Raw genomic sequence first — 21,927 nt, forward strand, 5'->3', positions numbered from 1 at the left:
ACCTGATATCAACATCTGAACTGCTGGACAAAGTATTTTAAAATCTGACATGAAGACTTCCACTAAGTGTTTTAAGGCAGTTCCAAGTATGGTAAAAATCAGGCAGGTGTAATGATCACTTTGCATGAAGACCCTTCATTTCTATGCAGATGTTTTCCTTCACCTGAGGACGGAAACAGATCCAGTTTCCGAAATGTCATGTTTTTATTAGTTATCTTAAAAACCAGGATGATGGATAAAGTCCAAAAACCCAATATATTAGTGTATAATTCTTAGTGGCTTGAGAAGTCAGTTACAGCCACTTAATATGTCAATTAACAAACCATTCAAGCACTTTGTCCCTAAATACTATGATGGCATGCTGAGTAAAGACAATCATATATGCCTAGTGGCAAAATAAAAAGAGCATCAGCATCAATAATAGTGGAGTGGATATCAAAAGTGAAATTTGAAAATGTGTATTCTAATCTCTTAAATTGACCTCTACTTGAATTTCTAGGATTATTATCCACATAATTCTAACAGTGTTGTTTTGTAATATACCATATTAAACACTCTTTAATTTAAGACACATCGAGTTCTTGAATGTGAGTTTAAGGAAAGAAAATAGAAAGGTGCACATTCCTTGAATTTAAGATTCACCTCAATTTTTCAATGAGGAAAAAGTGTGTAAAATGTGTGTCTTATATTTGAAGTAATATGGTAACTATCTTTTCTTTCTGGTAGATGAATTACTCCAGAAAATTATTCTTTATTTGATTGTAGAGTAAAAATGGGCAAAATAAATTGATTTGAGAATGTGAGTATTGCTGATATGTGACATAGATCTAACAGCATAACATGCTTCTCTTGACTTAGGAACCAATGGATATGTGATTTTTTCACTTTAAGTGGTTATCAATTTTTAAACCAATGAATTTGGTGTTTACAGACTCTTCTGTGTATTTATCATCATATCCACTGTTTAGTGAATATTGTGGTGGATTGATTATCAGTAAACCATTTGCTTATGGAAGAGACAGGTCTGTTTGATAATATACAGAAAGCTCAAATTTTTACTAGAAATTATGGCATTAGTGACATCAGTGAATGTGGTTACAGAGAAGGTATTTATTACAAATATTATATTTCTTGACATCCATCATCCTGTTTTTATCTAAAACACCGTTCTGTTTATATTTCAGAACACAATGTTTCGGAGACTGGATTCTGTCTCCGTCTTCAAGTAAAACCTTCTCAGTCCCAATTGGTATAGTTAGTCCCTCTTTTGGAGGAAGGTCATTTATGTAGATTACGAAAAACAAAGTCCCCAGAATTGACCATTGCGAAACTATGGTTTGTTTATGATGGAAATGTTTAAAAATTGTATGGCAAAAAGGTTGCTGGTGATGGAAATTATCTTTGACTGGGTCTTTATCATTTCTTTATTTTTGTTTTTTTTTTTTTCAGTTGGAGGAGTAGTGGTGAACCATAAAGAAGGCCTGGGAGAGGTCATAATGTATGAAGGTAAGAAAAGCTTCTGAACTGTTAAAAGGAATATACTGAATGAATGAGAACCTGTCACTTAAATAAGCCTCGAACCATAATATTGGTACCTTTGTGGAGATGGAGAGGGGATTGTTTGTTGTGATTACAAATGGGATATAATTTGAGTACTCTGGATATTGCTTTGTAATTATACTTAATGAAATATAAGGTGATCCCTTTTCACAAAACTTGAATCCACGAAAACAGGAAGTTCATTATATAGTGTAGGTGTAAACTAATAGTTCCATCCTACATATGCTTGTGCTCTGGATAGCAATGCCATTCATATGGAAAGCACCGAGTAATTTGTACTACTGGTTATGTAAACATCATCCTTGTGAAGTATACTTGTATTATGCTGTGTTCATAATTATAAAAGTGACACCTTTTTTCACATCATAAATATAGGAAAAAAAAGTCTCTTTATGTTTCTACAAATACAGTATCTTATTTATTTGAATGGTACAAGAGGAAGTATTATTATTAGTGACTGTGGGTGTTTACTTGAACAGGACTCATGTAATTGCTTTTGAAGAACTGAAAATGAAGCTGTAGTCACCAACAAGACTAATAATTGCAACTATCACATTTTTATTGATATTCATGTGGCATTTTGTAAACTATCTTTGAAGGTGTACATCTGCAATGGTCTGAAAATGTTTTTCTTTATTTGTAATGAAGATTATTAATGAAAATATGTATTCATATGGACGAGTTAAGAACTCTTGTCTCTGAAATAGATCTCTACAAGATTTAGAAGATTTGACACCCATCATTTGTGGTATGCAGAAATTGTCTAATGTTTTTACTAGAAATTATGACACTAGTGTCATCAGCATATATTTTAGTATTGAAGAGGTGTTGATTGTAGGAGGGAGGTCACTTGTATAGATTAGGAAAAGCTGAGGCCCTAAAATTGACCCCAGGAGAACTGCCCAGTTTGAGTGGATACTTTTGGTTAAATTTGATCGTTTTATTTCAATCTTGTGTTTTCTATCTGTTAGGTAGGATCTGAACCAACTTTCTGTTGCTCCTTGAATGCCAAACAAAATGTAATTCAATTACAAAATTTCTTGATTTACACAGAAGTAAAGTAAAAAAAAAGTAAAGCAATCCCTGCAATAGGCCACGAAGGCCCATAGGGTTGTGAGATGTTGAGGCTCCCACATTATCTAGATAATCGGTTCAAAGATGGCGGTAAGGTTGTCAGCCTTACGCGCTGGCCGCGCTTTGCTCCCCAGGAAAATTATTTAATTAATTCCTAGTACTCATTTCTGTTAGAGGCTGAGTTGATCCCAGGGCCATAGTGCTGCTGGAAGGATTAGGTCAATTGAAAAAATCCTATTACCTCATCGGGACTTGAACCCACGACCTTCCAGCTTGTAGCATAGTGCCTCAACCAACAGAATGCCCCTCCCCCCTTTCTGTCTCAGCAAGTCATGGAAGCGTCTCATCTGTTCCCTAAATCCCCCCCTCAGGGACATGACGCTGGATCCACAAGGCCACATAGTCCATGACTGACTCACATAGAAACCCCCCCAGCTTAAGGGTTAATGCCCTCCCATTAACCTTGCCTTTCTCCCCTGACACAATATCCTATACCTGCTCTAACCTTGCTCCCATTCCCAGACCCTTCCCCTCTCCCTCTCCACTGATTTCCCATGTAGATTTGTCCCTTCCTTTCCTGCTCTCATATAGCTGAGTTTATTTCCAAAATTAGTCTGCTTGCACCTGTTCTCACTGTCTCTTCACTTGCGGATTTTCTTTTTTTCCTTCTACCCTGAAGATGGAGGCGATACATTCCTCCGAAACGTCGGTTAACACCACATCTACATGGTGCCACATCCCAGAAGACTGCTTCCTTTATACTGGTTCTTGTCACCTTTTTTTGTATAGTGGTCTTACTGCTGAAATCTTAAGATGATCAGGGAAGATCCCTGCTCCTGCTATATATATATATATAGACTCATTTTACATGTGAAAGACATTTTTATTCCTTGTGCAATCCAATTGTTTTCTATTCTACCTACACTTTTATTGTAAATAGGAAAACTAGCTTCAAAGATATTTAGAAAAATACATAAAAAAGAGTTAAATTTATAGTTTGTATCCTTATTTTTAAAACAGGTTCCAATGTTTCATTTTCTGATAGATGCTGAAATTGAGCATTGGTTTCAATATTTATTTTTCTGGTTCTTTGTTTCAAGGGTATTAGATTGTATTGTAGTAATATTATATACTGTAAGGAATTGAACAATGTGGTCTGAGAGGTCGTTGACTCTAGGAGAGGTACAAGAACAACTTAACCTTGTACTTACTTACTCATGGAGCTGAGCCCTTTTGGAGGAGGCTCCAATTCTGCAGCTACTCAAGAATTTCCCAGCATTTTATGGAACCCGAAGGTTCATTACCGTGTTCATAAGAGCCCTCCACTGGTCCCTATACTGAGCCAGATCAATCCAATCCATACCATCCCATCCTATCTCTCTAAGATCCATTTTAATATTGAAGAAAGCCGTCTTCTGGGATGTGGCGCCATGTAGAAATTGTTTTAACCAATTTCTACACGGTGCCACATCCCAGAAGACGGCTTTCTTCATAGTCACTGCCGTGAAAACCTCAGATCTTACATCATTTTAATATTGTCCACCCACCTACGCCTTTGTCTTCCTGGTGGTCTCTTTCCTTCTGGCTTTCCCACCATTATCCTATACACATTCCTCATCTCCCCCATTCGTGCTACATGCCCTGCCCACCTCATCCTCCTTGACTTGATCATTCTACTTGGAGAACAGTACAAGATGTGAAGCTCCTCATTATGCAGTTTTCTCCATCTCCCTGTCACTTCATCTCTCTTCGGTCCAGGTATTCTCCTCAACATCCTGTTCTCAAACACCCTCAGTCTATATTCCTCCCTTAATGTCAGAGACCAAGTTTCACACCCATACAGAACCACAGGCCAAATAATACTTTTGTATATTTTAATTTTTATATTTTTGGACAGCAGACAAGAAGACAAAAGGTTCTGGACTGAATGGTAGCAAGCATTACCAGAGTTCAGTCTCCTCTTAATTTCCTCCTGAATCAGGTTTCGATCTGTTATCATTCCCAAATATCTGAACTGTGCCACATTTTCAAAACATCTGTTTCCTATCGTTATATCATGATTTTGCCCTGCTTTTTGGTGACGAGACAGCAACATATACTTATTTTCCTCTGTGTTTAACCTTATACTATGTATAAAAATATTATCAGTGGCTGTACTCGAGGAATTTGAATTCTTGTTGCAAAATTCACCAGTGTGTGACAAATCATAAGTCTTCAGTAAAGAACTTACTTGTTTTTTATGGTTATTTTCAATATTTAGTTATGTTTGTCTCCACAGATTATAAACTCAGATTTTAGTTATTTTCATTAGATAGTTATGTTTGTCTCCACAGATTATAAACTCAGATTTTAGATTGTACAAATATTTTAAAGTTGTGTCTTGTCTCCCTAGAAATTCATGAACATCTCCTGAAGAAGCTCTGTACAAGCTTAAAATAATTAGGTTAGATGTTCTAGTTACTAATTGAATTGCACAGATTTCAAAGTCCTGCTCCTTGCTGTGATGAGAAATATCAATTTTATTGAAATGTTGATTTGTTCTAACATAAATACACATACCTCCCCTCTGTAGGTCTTTTCAGCAAAAGCTGGAGCGTAATAGGTAACAGTTTCTTGATAGGTGCAGCAGCTCCTGTTGAACCATATGATATGATTGAGTCAAGTGTCAATAGAAGGTATTCTGTATTAGGTCTCTGTGATGCTTGGTCATTGTCGTGTTAAATGCACTGAAATTGAAATATAGGAGCTGGGTTATTTTCCTGTAATGTATGCTACTTTTTGGTAAAGTTCACTTTCCTGTATACAAGTATTAGAACAAGATGCAAATTATCATCTTATCTAGTTTATTTTGAGGGGCACACGGTAGCATAGTTGGTTGAGGCACTATGCTACAAAAGCCAGAAGGTCACGGGATCAAATCCCAATGAGATGGATTTTTTCAATTTTTCTAATCCTTCCAGCCGCACTATGGCCCTGGGGTCGACTCAGTCTATAACAGAAATGAGTACCAGGAATGTTCTTGGGGGTAAAGGGTGGCTGGTGCATAAGGCTGACAACCTCACCACCATCTGTGAGCTGATTGTCTAGAAAATGTGGGAACCTCAGCATCTCACAACCCTATGGGCCTCCACAGCCTGTTACAGGGATTCTTACAAGGCTATCTTCAGGGGGGTACCATACTAAAGTGAGACTTCACAATGCATATGTATATATAGAAAACTAAGGACTTAAAAATATCTGAGCCATACATTTCTTGTGAGTGAAAAAACTGATATTTTTTATAAAATCCATATATATAGACTGTAGTTATTGTAACTCATTTGGTTAAAGCATGTCATGCGGTGTTGTCTGTTGCTGTTTCATGCTTTTTTTTAGGTGTCAGAATGATAGAGCTCTGCTATTTCAGTGTAGTTCTTGGTAGGTGCAGCACTACTTTGAAGTTCAGAATTTCAAAAGTTAAATTGCCGTTTGTTTAATAATGGAGTAAAGAGCATGATATTTTAACAGTCCTTCCTTTTGCGTAGTAGCCACATGCTGGACGACCACTTTTAACTGCTCTTGACACTGCCCCATGTTGAGGATGGCACTTTTAACAATATTTTTGCGCCCTCAATGATGTAGCCTCAGTTATAGTTGTGGATGCCATGTGGTCTTAGAACCACGTCGAAATGTGGAGAATGGCTTGAGGGCAGGAAAAAGGGAATGATGTTCAGGGTGTCAGCATGAGATTCTCTTCAGAGCTCAGCACGTGTTGCTGTGGTGAGAGAAGGTTTATCGAAGAAGTCACTGGATCACACTTTGATGATGAAACTGTTGAACTTGATTTATTGTCCACCACACTACACGATTTTACAAATTAGTCACTTTAGGTCACGGATACAACTTTTCTGGTACACAACACCCAATGGTTACAATGAATGCCCTGAATATTATGAATACTGCACACTGAATGTTACATGTATACACACATTCTGTATACTACTATATATTGCTGATACTATTGTATTACTGTATCAGTGCCATCTGAAATCAGTCCATTAAATAATCTTGGGTGGCATAATATTCTAGAACCTTCCGCATCGAGATCTTTCTCGAAGCCTTCTCACTGTTCTGTGGATTTAGAATGTTCTGGAAGTTTCTTTAAATGAGCTGGTGGGAGGGGTAAGTGATTCATATACTGCGCCAGCTAACATAGCTCTTACATAAACATTCTTTGCCACAAATTCTCAGAATAGTTGCAGAAAACATGGGCATATGTCGCCTATAACACAAGATCGGTATTAAGTCCTAAGTATTAATATTCAAGACTTAGGCCGGTAGGTAATGTTTGGGTACAATATGAAGTAGCAACTACAGTGTACGAAAATTTTTTTAAGTAAGTCTGCTGCATTTTATGTAGATATTATGTTCAGTTATCCTGTGTGGAGATGGGCTACAATACCTCCTCCATCGACCTGTGAGTCATAGAAGGCGATGAACCCAGTGCCTGGGGGTATGACTGGGCCACCCTGTCACTGGGTAATATACAAGGTGCGGCAATAAAGAAACCGGATTCATGCTCTAACCCTTTATTGAAAAAAAAATCAGACAATCGAAATGTTATCCCCTTTAATGTAGTCCCCTCCCCGATCCCTACACCGCTCCATGCGAATTTTCCACTGTTTGAAGCAGTGCTGCAGGTCATCTTGTGTTATGCTCTTCAAGAGTTGCGTCGCTTTTGCTTTCACTGCATCCACGGACTCGAACCTGGTCCCTTTCAGCGCAGACTTGATTTTTGGGAAGAGAAAAAAGTCGCACGGTGCTAGGTCCGGAGAATACGGTGGATGTTCCATCACTGGAATGTTGTTTTTTGCCAAATACCTCTTCACAGATAGCGCGTTGTGTGCTGGCGCGTTGTCGTGATGAAGAACCCATGAGGCATTCTTCCACATGTCTGGTCTCCTTCGTCGCACACGTTCACGAAGGGACGTCAAAATATTTTTATAATAAACCTGATTGACAGTCTGACCTTCAGGCACCCAATCAATGTAGATTACCCCCCGGATATCGAAAAAAACAATCATCATTGCTTTGAATTTGGACTTGCTCATGCGCGCTTTCTTCTTCCTAGGGGATTTGGGGCTCTTCCAATGCATGGATTGTCGCTTAGTCTCTGGATCATATTGAAGAATCCAAGTTTCGTCACACGTAATTACGTTTTGGAAGAAATCAGGATCATTTTCAATGTTTTCAAGAGTGTCAACACAGCAATTCACTCGATGTTCCTTTTGCTGGGGGGTAAGGATTTTTGGCACCACTTTAGCACACACCTTTTTCATGCCCAGATCGTCGTGCAAAATCTGTCTAACACTTTCCTTATTGATGTTGGTAAGTTCAGAAATTGCTCGAATGCTCAGTCGACGATCTCTTCGAACAATTCTAGCGACCTTCTCCACATTCTCTACAGTTTTCGCAGTGGAAGGACGGCCCGATTTTGGATCGTTCCCGACGTTTTTCCTACCCTCCATAAACTTCTTAAACCACTCAAAAACTTGTGTGCGAGATAGACACTGATCACCATATACTTCTGTCAACAAATTGCAAGTTTCAGTGATTGATTTTCCAAGTTTTGTGAGGAATTTGATGTTAACACGTTGTTCTACATTAGCACTGAGCATTATTCCGACGGAGCTCAGACACACGATCCGCTTCTAACACTGGTCGCGGCCAGACTAACCGATGCGCGTGAATGAAACTTTGTGTGACGGTAGAGGGAAGTCCACGGGTCAATGCCCTACCCTCCTCTTCGTCATCGACGTGGCCGGAAATGAGTCATAAAAGTAATCCGGTTTCTTTATTGCCGCACCTTGTAAATACAGAGACCTAGGCCTCCAGGTGTGGGACTGGATGCAAGGCTGATGACCTTGCTTTATAAAAGAATAGTTGTCCCAAAATCCAAAGAAGTGAAACCAGATAAGTTCCATGGATTTAGTCCATAAGCAAACTATACTGACTGAGCCACCGCCACTTGTCAGCAAAGTTAGTGCCAACTTTAGCGGATAGAGGGTGTCGCGTCGTCAGCGCAACAAATCGTCACAGCCGTTAATTTCGGTTTTCTAGACCGGAGCCTCTTTCCTTGAAATAGCTCCTCAGTTATCCTCTTGAGGCTGAGTGGACCCTGTTCCAGACCCACCACTACTCAGAAAATCTGGTAGCGCCGGGAATCGAACCCAGACCTCTGGATCTGTAGCCAAGAACTCTGACCACTAGACCACAGAGGTGGTCAGATTGTTGAATTAATAGACAAATCTGGCAGAATCTTCCAAGGAAGGCTGTGGCTCAAAAAGGGTTGTTTGGCCAATGTTGATGACAACAGTTATGATGACGATGATGTTCAGTTACAGGATTAGCTGTTGGAGTAACTACTAGTGTATTGCTACATGTTGCTTTGAGAACATTTTTGTTGGCTGAAGAACTACACCACATTCCTGGACGATATCCAGATAAACTATGTGCAGCTTGGAAGGCATACACATTCAACATGAAAACCCTTTGTACTTCAAGCATATCTGCCATAGTTGTATTGGTATGTGACTTGAAATACATATTGGAGTTAACAATTTTGTGGGCAGAAACTGTGCTGTTGTTACTGCAAACCATTGTAGTGCTACTCTGCTGTCATATATTTCTGTCAGTGTACTCTTACAGGCATTTCCCTGTAACTCCTTGAGTGCAGCCATTATAGTCTTTTTCATCGTTTTCTTAACTGTCACTTGCATTACTCCAAGCTAGTTTCATTCTTGGAAATAGGTAGTAATCGGCAAGTACTAAACATGAAAACATATGCACAAAGCATCCCTATGTTGAATGCATAAGAAACCAGTAAATTTTGTGTTATTTTTCACCATACATGTTTTGAAAGGAGTGAAGTCTGACGTCATTATTTTAGGCAATATTCAGAGGTAAGTCAGAGGCATTAATGCCTCTCTGGCTTATCTTAGCATGAATGTGAACACTAGGGATAGAGTATTCCAGAAGTAATTGGAGGAAGTGTGGAAGGAAACAATCATGGCCTAATTTGAGGTCAAGGGAGATTTTGGAGTGAATGAGGAAAATTATGAAAAATCTTATTGGGATAACTGGTCACTGGGCCAAAATTTGAACTGGGGACTTCCTGAATATGAAGTGAGAGTGTTGTCCACTTGACCGTGAATGTTCTCCATGTCTTCTTGGAATGCATAAAAATGTCTTGTATTGAATTAAGAAGTTTAACCCTTATACTCTCAGCCTTCCGATCTATTGGTGGATAAGGTAATGGCCAGAATACTCAGGTGACCAATCTATTGGCTCCATCTAAATTGTGCTGTTTTAGTTACATAAATGGCTCAAAGGTGGCCACACAGATAGTACCTAATTCTCCAAGGCCTTTTTCACAGTTTTGCGCTTAGATGGCATCCCTTTGCTTACAAAAATATTTTTTTTTGGGGAAACAGATGAAAAGTGTTGAGCTCACATGTGTGCTTGGTGGTTCAACGCTTTCTTTGTCTGTGGTTGTAGTTGTTTTATTCTGAATATATCATAGTTTAGTGGCAGTATTTTGTTTTTATAATAAAGTTATATTACTTATATTTTTGTTATATTTTTCAGAATTTATACATAGTATATGTAGTTAGTTATTTTACATTTTTAACAAGACAGTGGCTGGTCCAAGCAGGTTAGATGACTCTGGCATGTTGGAATATTTAAATACAGTTGACTATGATAATGACTTCATTCCAAGAAGTGGCATTAATGTTACAAATGAAGAGCAAGATGCCCCAAATGTCACACCCACAGGTGCTCACCCTGTGTCTGACAGTGAAGAGGATGACATTGATGATGAAAACTACAGGGAAATGTTGTTTCCTTTGTGAAATCACATTGGATCATCGAGGTAAAAACGGATAAGAAATGAAACGCCTTCGTCCAAATCTAACGTTTACTGGAGACTGAATGAACATTACAGGATACCAAAGGTACACACAGGAAGAAAGTAGCAGTGGGTGTGGTACCAACTTATAAACAATAAATATCACCAAATAAATATGGCCAACACTAGAACTATAGTATTACAACACCTCCCCTTGTTGGACATATTTTACAGTCAAAATCTATAATTACAATAACCAAAAGTAAAACAAGTTTACAATTCCACACCGAATTTCAAACCTATCTTTAAAGACAGCTCATTTATCTTTGGACCATTAGTAGCTTTAGTCAGCATATCAGCACAATTAGTGCTTGAATCTACATACTGGATACTAATATCTCCATCATTAACATATTCTCTAATCTTATGTTGCCGCATTCTAAAATGCTTGTTGCGTTCAGTAATCTTATTCTTTGTGCACATATCATTTGCCTGTAAATTGTCTCCAAAGATTATACTAAGAGTAGATACTGCTACATTAATTTCTGACAGAAACTCTCTCATCCAAATAACTTCCTTGCTACACTCATATAATGCTATATACTCAGCTTCGTTGGTAGATGTGGCTACAATGTCTTGTTTCTTGGACTTCCAAGACACAGCTCCCTTTGACATCATGATAACATAACCCGCCACGGATTTACTGTCATGTACATCGTTAGCAAAATCAGAATCAGAATAAATTACTGGGTCAATTTCAGATTTTTCATAGGTCAGCCGGTATTTAATTGTATGTTTCAAGTATCTCATAATTCTCATCACCTCCAGCCATCTCCCTTTGGTCGGACAATGGCAAAACTTGCTGACTTGATTTGTTGAAAAAACAATATCTGGTCTAGTACAAGTGGCAATGTACTGCAACCTACCTACTGCTGCCTTGTACTGAATCTCATCAAAGGGCTTGTCACCATCGAGAAAATTGTTATAGTTTGGGTCCCTTGGAGTTACACATCCTTTACAATCAAGCATACCAAAAGTTTTCAGTGTTTCATTCACATAATTTTCTTGATGTATTTTAATTACATATCCATTGGGTCTATCCACATTAATACCTAAAAAATTTGACACAGGTCCCAAATCTTTAACGTTTAACCTTTGAGAAAGTTGTCTTTTGCAGTCATTCACATCCTTTCTAGTTCCACAAATAATCATATCATCGACATAAATAGCCACAATAATCCTGTCATTAAAGAAAACACATGGATCTTTAGTACACTGTTTCAATCCGAAACTGACAAAGATGAAAGTAATAGTATCATTCCAGTCCTTCCCAGATTGATGTAATCCATATATGCTTTTCAAAAGTAAACATACATCATCAGCATTACCCTCTTCAAACAGTTCGGGTTGGCGCATGTATACAATTTCTTTCAGAGTACTATTTAAATATGCACCTACAACGTCGACATGATCAACCTCCCATCCTCTATCAACAGACAAAGCCATTAGGATCCTAAAGGACGCTCGTCGCATTACTGGGCTATAGCTATCCCAGAAATCTATACCATAAACTTGATGGAAACCTTGGGCTACTAACCTGGCTTTATACTTAAAAGTGCCATCATCTTTCTTTCTCAGGCTAAATACCCACCGGGAACCTATAACATTAACATTCTTTGGTTTTCTCACAACTTCCCAAGTTTGATTTTTCTTCAAGTTCTCTATCTCTAATTTCATTGCTCCAATCCAGTGATCTCTATCAATTCTACTAAGCGCCTCCCCTACAGATTTAGGTTCTGCCAATGTAATTTCACCACAATCTACTTTAGCACAACATTCACATACAACTTTCTGCTTAATAGTTCTCGTGGTTCTACGGGGTTGTACATTTTCTTGGGGTACATTTTCCAAATTATCCACATTTATGTCATTACCTACTATACTAGGTTTATCATCATTCTCATCTACACTGGGATGTGACCCACCCACATTGTCTTCTGTATCAGTACAGTCTGAATCATATACATAAATGGGTGTTTCACTCTTAGTCTGAATCACAGTCTTTCGAATAATAGTCTTATAAGGAAAAACACTTTCTTCAAACCTAGCATCTCTGGATATGCGAATCTTCTTCTCATTTACACTATAGAGTCTATACCCTTTAGCGTCCCTAGCACTACCAAGGTAAATACATTCAACTGCTCTGCTGTCAAGTTTATCCTTGACATTTAAATTCAGATCCCAAGCCCTGCAGCCAAAAACTTTCATTTCTCTGGCCATATCTATAGTAAATGCCTTCTTAGACCAGACTTCAATGGGAATTCTTCCTTGGATTGCTTTAGATGGGCAACAATTTCTAATATTACTTGCGGTGAGTACCGCCTCTCCCCAGAAAGACTTCGGCAATCCTGCATTCTCTAATATGCAACGAACAATGCATAGCAAAGTTCTATTCAACCTCTCAGAGCGTCCATTTTGTTGTGGGGTTCTAGCTACACTTAACCTTCTGCCTATTCCTTTCTGATCCAAGTATTCATTAAATGCTGCACTGCAATATTCTCCCCCATTGTCTGATTGTAAAAATTTAATTCGTCTCTCTTGTAACACTTCAACTTTCTCTACATATCTTTGAAAGGCTGGTAATACATCACACTTGTTTGTTAAAACTTCAACAGTTGAGAATCTTGAGTTATCGTCTAAAAAGGTTACAAAATACTGTTTCCCACCCAAGCTTTGTGGTGTAATTTTTCCACATACATCTGAATGTATCACCTCCAAAACATTCTCTGCACTTTTGGAATTCTTACAAAATTTCTTTCTGTGTAACTTTCCTGTGATGCATACATCACAATTTAATTGACACTCATCTACACCACAAAACTTTGGTAGGGTTTTCATATGTCCAAATCTCTGATGCCATATGGCTTCACACTTCAGGGCCTTGGCCTTCATAAGATTCATTCTCTTTTCTATTTCCATCTTACTACTTATACTACACATCAAACTCTTGCCTGACACTGTATAATATTCACACTGAAGATGGTATAATTGATCTCCCTTTCCCCTGGCTACAAAAATGACAACTCCATCCTTTGAGACTGTTATTATCCCATTCTTTATATGTGCTTCACAACCCAACCTATCTAATTGTCTCATTGACAACAAGTTACAATCCAAACCAGGTACATATGAACAATTATTTAATCTTAACTTCTTGCCTCCATATTCATTTGTTACCTTTAAGGCTACACTCCCTTTACCCAGCAAAGGAGTACTCGTCTTCCTTTTCGCCAACATGACGTTTCCTCTTACACCCTCATTTAAGTTGTCGAATATATCCTTGTAGGGCGTCATGTGGTGGGATGCTCCTGAATCAAGAATCCACAGATCCCTGAACTCCTCGGACCTACTTCCCGCATGGGCTGTCATGACAAATTCCTCTGTTGTTTCAATGTGTTCCTCCGCTACTACAGCTATTTCTTCTTCTTCTTCATTCTCCTTTTGAACTTCTGCTATTTTGGCGGTTCCCCCATTATTCTTTAGGACATTAAACTTTGGACACAATTTAGCAATATGTCCAGCTTGATTGCATGCAAAACAAATTACATTCTTCTTTACATTTTGGTCACAATTGATCCCTTTACTTTGGTTTTTGAATTTTCCATCACGTTTTGGGTAATAATTATTATTCTTCTGGTACCTAGATTCTCTTCTAAGTAAAAAGGCTTTTTCTTCTTCGTTGTTCTCAAAATCTCTGTGAATTTTATCTTGTTTTTCTGTCAGGTATAATTTGCTAATTACCTCTTCTAAGGATGTTTTGTCCTCTTTACTTGAAAAGGATAACATGAGATTTTCATATTGTTTGGGTAACCCGCTGAAAATAAAACCAATATGTGCTCCTTCACTAAACGGTACATTAGCATTCTTCAACTTCAAAATTAAATTTTGTTTCCTCGTTAGGTACTCATTCATGCTTATTTCGTCAGTCTTTTTGGTCAAAGCTAATTCTTCAATCATCAAGGCAATATGGACCCATGTGTACTCACAGTTTCGCCTTTTCAGCTTCTGCCAAACTTCTGCAGCTGTAGTCAGATGTGCTATCGACGGTACATATTTATCTTCTATATTCTCGGTAATAAAGTTAAGTGCTTCAAGATTTGTTTGAATCTGACCTGGTGTCCAATCCTCTTCTACTCCATCATATCCGGGCTCCACGGCTTCCCATTGCTTCCTCTTTCTTAGGGTTAGCGTTACGCGATGTTTCCAGATTGTGTAGTTATCGTCATTTAAAGGTTCTATGCGTCTTCGGTAAACTTCTTCTGACATCTTGAAATATTAAATCGTCTTCTTATATCGTCTTATTTACTTCCTTTCTTCAAAATCCCATGCACCATGTGGGACCGAGAAATGGCCGTCTTTGCCGTTTAGGTCCGTACCTTCACTTATCCTATTGTCTTCACTCGTCTTCTGAGTCTCCAATCCGTTTTATCGATGTCCGGCGCAGTGCTTGAAGACTCTGGGCCCATAACCTGTTGTTTCCTTTGTGAAATCACATTGGATCATCGAGGTAAAAACGGATAAGAAATGAAACGCCTTCGTCCAAATCTAACGTTTACTGGAGACTGAATGAACATTACAAGATACCAAAGGTACACACAGGAAGAAAGTAGCAGTGGGTGTGGTACCAACTTATAAACAATAAATATCACCAAATAAATATGGCCAACACTAGAACTATAGTATTACAACAGGAAATTCTGTCAACTGTGCAACCTCTCCCTCTTCCTTTCCAATTCCAAGAACTCTCTGGACCTAAGCATATGCTTCCTCCTGATTCTCCTATTGTTTATTTCATCTCTTCTTCACAGACATGATCCCTACCCTCATGGTGACAGAATCCAACAAATATGCCTAGCAAGTGGTTAGCAGTAAGGCAGGTAATGTTCTCACTCTGATGAAGAACAGGACCAGAATTACCATGCACAAGATGAAAGGATTCCTGGCCTGTATTCTAAATATGATCATCAAAAAACCAACCATAGGATCATCCTGGTCCACTCTCTGTTCCCAAGCCACCCCATGGTTTGGGAAAATGTTTACCAAGCATCGCTTTTCCCGCTTAAAGCACTTCTTCCACCTCGTCAACAACAGAGGATTTCCAGGTCCTGGAGAACCAGACTATTATCCCTGTGCATGGTACCATCCCCTTGTGGACCATGCAGACAGGATATTCAGGCATCACTACATCCCTCATCAAGAAATTAGCTTGAAAGCTTGGTAGATACTAAAAACAAAACCAGTCTCTTGCAGTGTTTGCCCAACAAGCACCACCACTGTTGGGAATTAAATTTTGGATGCTGTGTGACTCTGTCCAACTCTTGACTGGGGTTTTTCATGTACAGAGGGGCCAGGTCTCAGGAAGACTATGACAACATCCAAAAAAATTGCCTGGGTACATGATCATGAAAAACTGCTTAATGTTGGAGGGTACCTCAACAAAGCTACCATGTCTTCATCGATGGCTATTTTATGTCTGTTCCACTTGCCCGCCATCTCCATCAGCTAAGCACCTACATCACTGGAACTGTTGGGAGGAATAGGAAACTTCTACCCCAGCAGTTCAAGAACAAATTTGCAGTTGGACAAAAAATGTGTTGAAAGTTTTGTCCCCTTCTCACATGGGTTTTCTGCAAGAAGAAATTGCAAAAAAAAAAAAAAAATCTGTCATTTTTCTCTCCAGCCATGCCACAGCCCAAGAAGAGGAAATAGGGGGAAGACATGGTGGCAATCCACAAACCAAACAAAGAATCATCACATCCTACAACAAGTTTATAGGTGGCATTGACTCTTCAGACATGATGCTGTACGCATATTTGGATGGAAGGCAGACAGTGTGTTATTGGAAAAAGGTAGCTTTCAACATCATAGCCAGGATGGTGTTGAATAGCTACTACATTCTTAACAAGGAAAACTACAGAGAGCCTAGCAAACTGAAATCCAGATACAGCTACACTATGTCCCATAATCAAGAGCTTGAGGGATGAGTGGTTGGTGTTGAAGGACAATGCTGGGCAGATGATCCTCTGGAAGCACAAGGACTCAGAAAACTCCCTGAAAAGAATGAGTCCCAGTGCATTGTCTGCTGCACAGAGGAGAGGAGGCAGAGAGCCAGACCAGTATGCACCAGATGCAACAAGGGGCTGCATGGACAGTGCTTCCCAAAATACAGGTACTAACTGCAAAAGATGTGTATGCACTGTTTTGCATAATGTGGTGTAGTTCTGGATGAGAGACCTCTTCATGCTTCAAACTTATATCAAAATTTACAGAAAAATATTCTCTTTCGTGCAGGCTTGGTGACAAGAAAAAAAGACCAAAAAAAAACAATTTTATTTTTTGTAAGTTTTGAGGTTTTCACGCCGATGACTGAAGAAAGTCGTCTTCTGGGTTTATGCCAAGGCCAAGGTTTAGGCCAAAACGAAGAATACACGGTGCCTAAACCCAGAAGACGACTTTCTTCAATTTTATTTTTTGCCTAAATTTGTAAATTTTAAATTTCTATATGTAATTCTTTCAGTTTTTATTTTTTTTTTTTCAAATTATTTATAGTATTAGCAGTAGTAGGCTATTTTTAAGTATTCTGTTTAAAATGAATAAGTGTGATTTTTTCATATGTCTTTGACCAAAATTGTATTTTTGGCGAATATTTGAAAGCATGGCATGGAAATGAATGTGGAGAAAACAAAAGTAATGAAAATTTCGAGACAACCAACCCCAGTCACAATAAAGATAGACCAAAAACAAGTGGAGAATGTGAAATGTTTTAAATATTTGGGTAGCTTGTTAACAGATGATGGAAGGTGTACTTGTGAAATTAAATCCAGGATTGCCATGGCAAAAGCTGCATTTAGCAAGAAGAAGAATCTTTTTACCAGCAAATTGGACTTAAATTTGAGGAAGAAACTAGTGAAATGCTACATTTGGAGCATAGCTCTGTATGGGGCTGAAACATGGACACTTAGGGCAGTAGATCAGAAACATCTGGAAAGTTTCGAAATGTGGTGTTGGAGAAGAATGGAGAAGATCAGTTGGACCGATTATGTGAGAAATGAAGAAGTGTTAATTAGAGTCAGTGAGCAGAGGAATATCCTACATGAAATAAGAAAACGGAAGGCTAATTGGATTGGTCATGTTTTACGCAGAAACTGCCTTCTAAAAGAAGCTATCGAAGGAAAGATAGATGGGCGGATAGAAGTGACAAGAAGACGAGGAAGAAGACGTAAGAAGATGCTGGATGACCTTGGGGACAGAAGAGGATACTGTCATGTGAAGGAGAAAGCTCTAGATCGCATTAAGTGGAGGAATTGTTTTGAAAGAGACTGTGGACCTGTCGTCTTGACAGATTACTGATGATGATGATGATTTGAAGTGAGACATGTAAATAGAGCCAAATTTGCCTTAGTGTTTTAGGCCAGGTATTCGGAAAATAGGCTGAGTGCGAAAGGGTTAAAATGTTGATGTTTGAAAACTTCTATTAAGAGGTAAGATATACGTACGTCATACCGAAAGTCATGAGCAACTTTTTTTTTGCATGCAACCTGGGAACAGCAGACGAAAGAGAGTATAGTGGTAGGTGGAACCAGCTGTTGTGTTAACCCTGAGTGTCTTGTGACATCAGTAGCTTGCATCACGTGACCAGTATCACTCCTAACAAAATGGCTGACAATGATATGTCGTTTTGCCAGTGTGCTGTCATTGAATTTCTTGTGAAAGAGGAAATCCATGCTGCAGAAATTCACCAGAGACTTCAGCGTGCTTATGGAACTGTGTGCATGGGTGCGAGCAGTGTTTGAAGATGGGAACACCAGAATCGAAGATGAGCCTCGGAGCAGTTGTCCTCGAACAGCCTCAACTGAACACAACAAGGAAAGAGTGGATGAGATCATTCAAGATGGCAGGCGTGTGACTGTGGACACAATAGCCCGAAAACTTGGAATAGGGCACAGTGCAGTACAGGAGATGATTGAAAGCTTGGGCTATAGGAAAGTTTGTGCTCGTTGGGTCCCGCGGTTATTGACCGAAGACCACAAAGGTCAGCGAAAAGCCATCACCTCAGAACTGCTGCAGAGATATCGACACGAAAGCGATGATTTTTTGCTCTGATTTGTGACAGGTGACGAAAGCTGGTTTCACCATTTCGAGCCTGAAACGAAACAGAACGGCAGAGTATGGAATGGCACCGTTTGTATTCTCCATTAAAAAAGAAGGCAAAGACAGTGCCATCAGCTGCGAAGGTGATGGGCACAGTCTTCTGGGCTGCAGAGGGGTTTATTCTGGCCGAATTCCTGGAATCTGGGCAAACCATTAATGCTGCTTCTTATGTCGAGATGCTGCAAAAGCTCCGTCATGCATTGCGCGATAAATGTCTGGGACAAAACATCATCATCCTGCATGACAACGCTCGCCCCCACGCCGCTCACCTCACATTGGAAGCAATTGCAAAGATGTGGTGGGAAGTTCTTCCACACCTCTCCTATAGCCCTGATCTGGCACCCATCGACTACCATCTTTTCAGATGTGTGAAGGATCAGCTGCGTGGACAACGTTTTGAGACAAGGGAGTAAATTCAGAAAGCAGTGCGTCAGTGTCTTCAGATGGCTGGAACGGAATTTTACAGGAGGGGAATTTTCAAACTCCCAGAACGCTGGGAGAAATGTGTACAAAGAAGTGGCGATTATGTGAAGAAATAAAGAAAGGTCTGTAGATTGAGATAGTGTATTTGGTTTGTCAATAATAAAGCACGTTACTTTGCAAGAAATTGTTGCTCATGACTTTCAGTATAACCCTCATATTTGGAATCATTCATATGTTTATTTATGACATTTCTTGCAGCTTATTTGGACCCTATTCCAAAACCCATATGTATACTTGTGGTCTAAGGGACTGATTGCACATAATGTGTGTTATCTATCTGGTTTCTATTTCTCCAAGCTGATTCAGATGGTAAGTCTTGTGATACATGTTATTTAAAATTAAATAAGCTGTACTATAGTGATACATGTTATTTAAAATTAAATAAGCTGTACTATAGTTAAAAATTGCAGCAGTTTATGTGAAGGTGTTATGTATGGATGTATACACACAGACTTTTGTGCAGCTGTTAGTATGAAATGAAGGTTCTGGGGCCCATGATCGTACAGATTTCTTGATTGCTTTTGTCTAAGGAATGCCACCTCTTAACGCCATTTTTCTTTAATTGAGCTTGGTTTTTTACAAGAACTTCATCGTCTGGTACGTAAAAGACAAAAGACCATGACATTTCGGAGACTGGATCTGTCTCCATCTTCAGGCAGGTAGGGAAGGATAAACTTATTTATTTGGGCCCATTAGATAAGCTAGTGTCAATTATTGGACAAATCCCGGTGTCTAGAAACCAATCCATGAACCCCCGACAACCGGTTTCATCAGTGGGAGGTAAGAATAAAATCACAGTAAAAGACATGATAGAAAATTTGTGCCAAGCATGCATATGTCAACAATGTAAAAAACAGAAGTATTGATTAAATTCCAGGAATTCAGTTCAAAATGAAAGTAATAACTTGGATAATGCCTGCCTAATCTGTGTGAATAAAGAATTGTGACACTAGGGCAACTTCCAGGAATCAGACTAATCCCCGGAGCAAAACTTGCAGAAGTAGTGGAAGCCACTGATATTCATAAAAACTTACATTTTTGATTTGTTAACCTCTTTATTGATGAGGGGAGTCCATATGGGAGAAATACCCGAACTTGTTTGGCTGATTGGATTGAACATGCCATATGAGCTGATTCTTTGTACGTTCTGTATCTGCTGTTACTTTCAGCCTTCAAGATCCTAGCTTCATCCCAGCTTATCCTGTGACCTTCTTATGCATGCTGAGCCAACCTGGATTTCTCTAGAAGACCCTGGTTGAGATTTTGCCTGTGTTCACGGTACATTGGTGAAACAGGCAGACCGCTGGCTATGCGAATCCGTGAACACAGGCAAAATCTCAAGCAGGGTCTTCTAGAGAAATCCAGGTTGGCTCAGCATTCATATGAAGAAGGTCAAAGGGTAAGCTGGGACGAAGCTAGGATCTTGGAGGTTGAAAGTAACAGCAGATACAGAAAGTACAAAGAATCAGCTCATATGGCATGTTCAGCCAATCCGATCAGTCAACCCAGTTTGGATATTTCTCCCATATGAATTCCCCTCCTCAATGAAGAGGTTAACAAATCAAAAATGTAAGTTTTTATGAATATTAGTGGCTTCCACTACTTATGCAAGTTTTGCTCCGGGGATTAGTCTGATTCCTGGAAGTTGCCCTAGTGTCACAATTCTTTATTCACACAGATTAGGCAGGCATTATCCAAGTTATTACTTTCATTTTGAACTGAATTCCTGGAATTTAATCAATACTTCTGTTTTTTACATTGTTGACATATGCATGCTTGGCACAAATTTTCTATCATGTCTTTTACTGTGATTTTATTCTTACCTCCCACTGATGAAACCGGTTGTCGGGGGTTCATGGATTGGTTTCTAGACACCGGGATTTGTCCAATAATTGACACTAGCTTATCTAATGGGCCCAAATAAATAAGTTTATCCTTCCCTACCTGCCTGAAGATGGAGACAGATCCAGTCTCCGAAATGTCATGGTCTTTTGTCTTTTACGTACCAGACGATGAAGTTCTTGTAAAAAACCAAGCTCAATTAAAGAAAAATGGCGTTAAGAGGTGGCATTCCTTAGACAAAAGCAATCAAGAAATCTGTACGATCATGGGCCCCAGAACCTTCATTTCATACTAACAGCTGCACAAAAGTCTGTGTGTATACATCCATACATAACACCTTCACATAAACTGCTGCAATTTTTAACTATAGTACAGCTTATTTAATTTTAAATAACATGTATCACTATAGTACAGCTTATTTAATTTTAAATAACATGTATCACAAGACTTNCATTGTACTTTCGTTTTTAACTGAATTCCTGGAATTTAATCTATACTTCTGTTTTTTACATTGTTGACATATGCATGCTTGGCACAAATTTTCTATCATGTCTTTTACTGTGATTTTATGGTTATCTCCCACTGATGGAACTGGTTGTCCGGTGTTCATAGGTTGTTTTTCTACAGACTGGGGTTTGTCAGGCCAAACTGAATAGGCTTATCCTTCCCTACCCACCTGAAGACGGAGGCAGATCCAGTCTCCGAAACGTCGTGGTCTTTTGTCTTATACATACCAGAGGATGGATGAAGTCCAAAACATGCCACAAGAAGGACAGTATACACCAGTGTCAGAATCATATCAAGTCTATTGTAGAGGGGTTTGGTCGTTTAAGACTGCTTTAATGGGGTTAGCAGTTTTTTTTTTTTTT

At 39.0% G+C, this 21,927-nt stretch overlaps 1 protein-coding gene across 7 annotated transcripts in view; it reads left to right on the plus strand.

The window, feature by feature from the left end:
* Positions 1–21,927, plus strand: part of LOC111874649 (stimulator of interferon genes protein) — a 40,424-nt gene that overhangs the window by 2,020 nt on the left and 16,477 nt on the right. For 5 of the 7 annotated variants that reach the window (XM_023870319.2, XM_023870317.2, XM_033755552.1 and 2 more), the window contains 3 exons: positions 1,450–1,506; positions 9,012–9,199; positions 19,415–19,525. In XM_023870319.2, coding sequence (XP_023726087.1) covers positions 1,450–1,506; positions 9,012–9,199; positions 19,415–19,525 — 356 coding nt within the window. The remainder of the gene's footprint in view (positions 1–1,449; positions 1,507–9,011; positions 9,200–19,414; positions 19,526–21,927) is intronic. The other 2 variants (XM_023870318.2, XM_023870320.2) reach the window with 1 other exon arrangement.

The sequence above is a fragment of the Cryptotermes secundus genome, unplaced genomic scaffold, assembly GCF_002891405.2.
Source record: "Cryptotermes secundus unplaced genomic scaffold, Csec_1.0 scaffold56, whole genome shotgun sequence".
NCBI lineage: Eukaryota > Metazoa > Arthropoda > Insecta > Blattodea > Kalotermitidae > Cryptotermes > Cryptotermes secundus.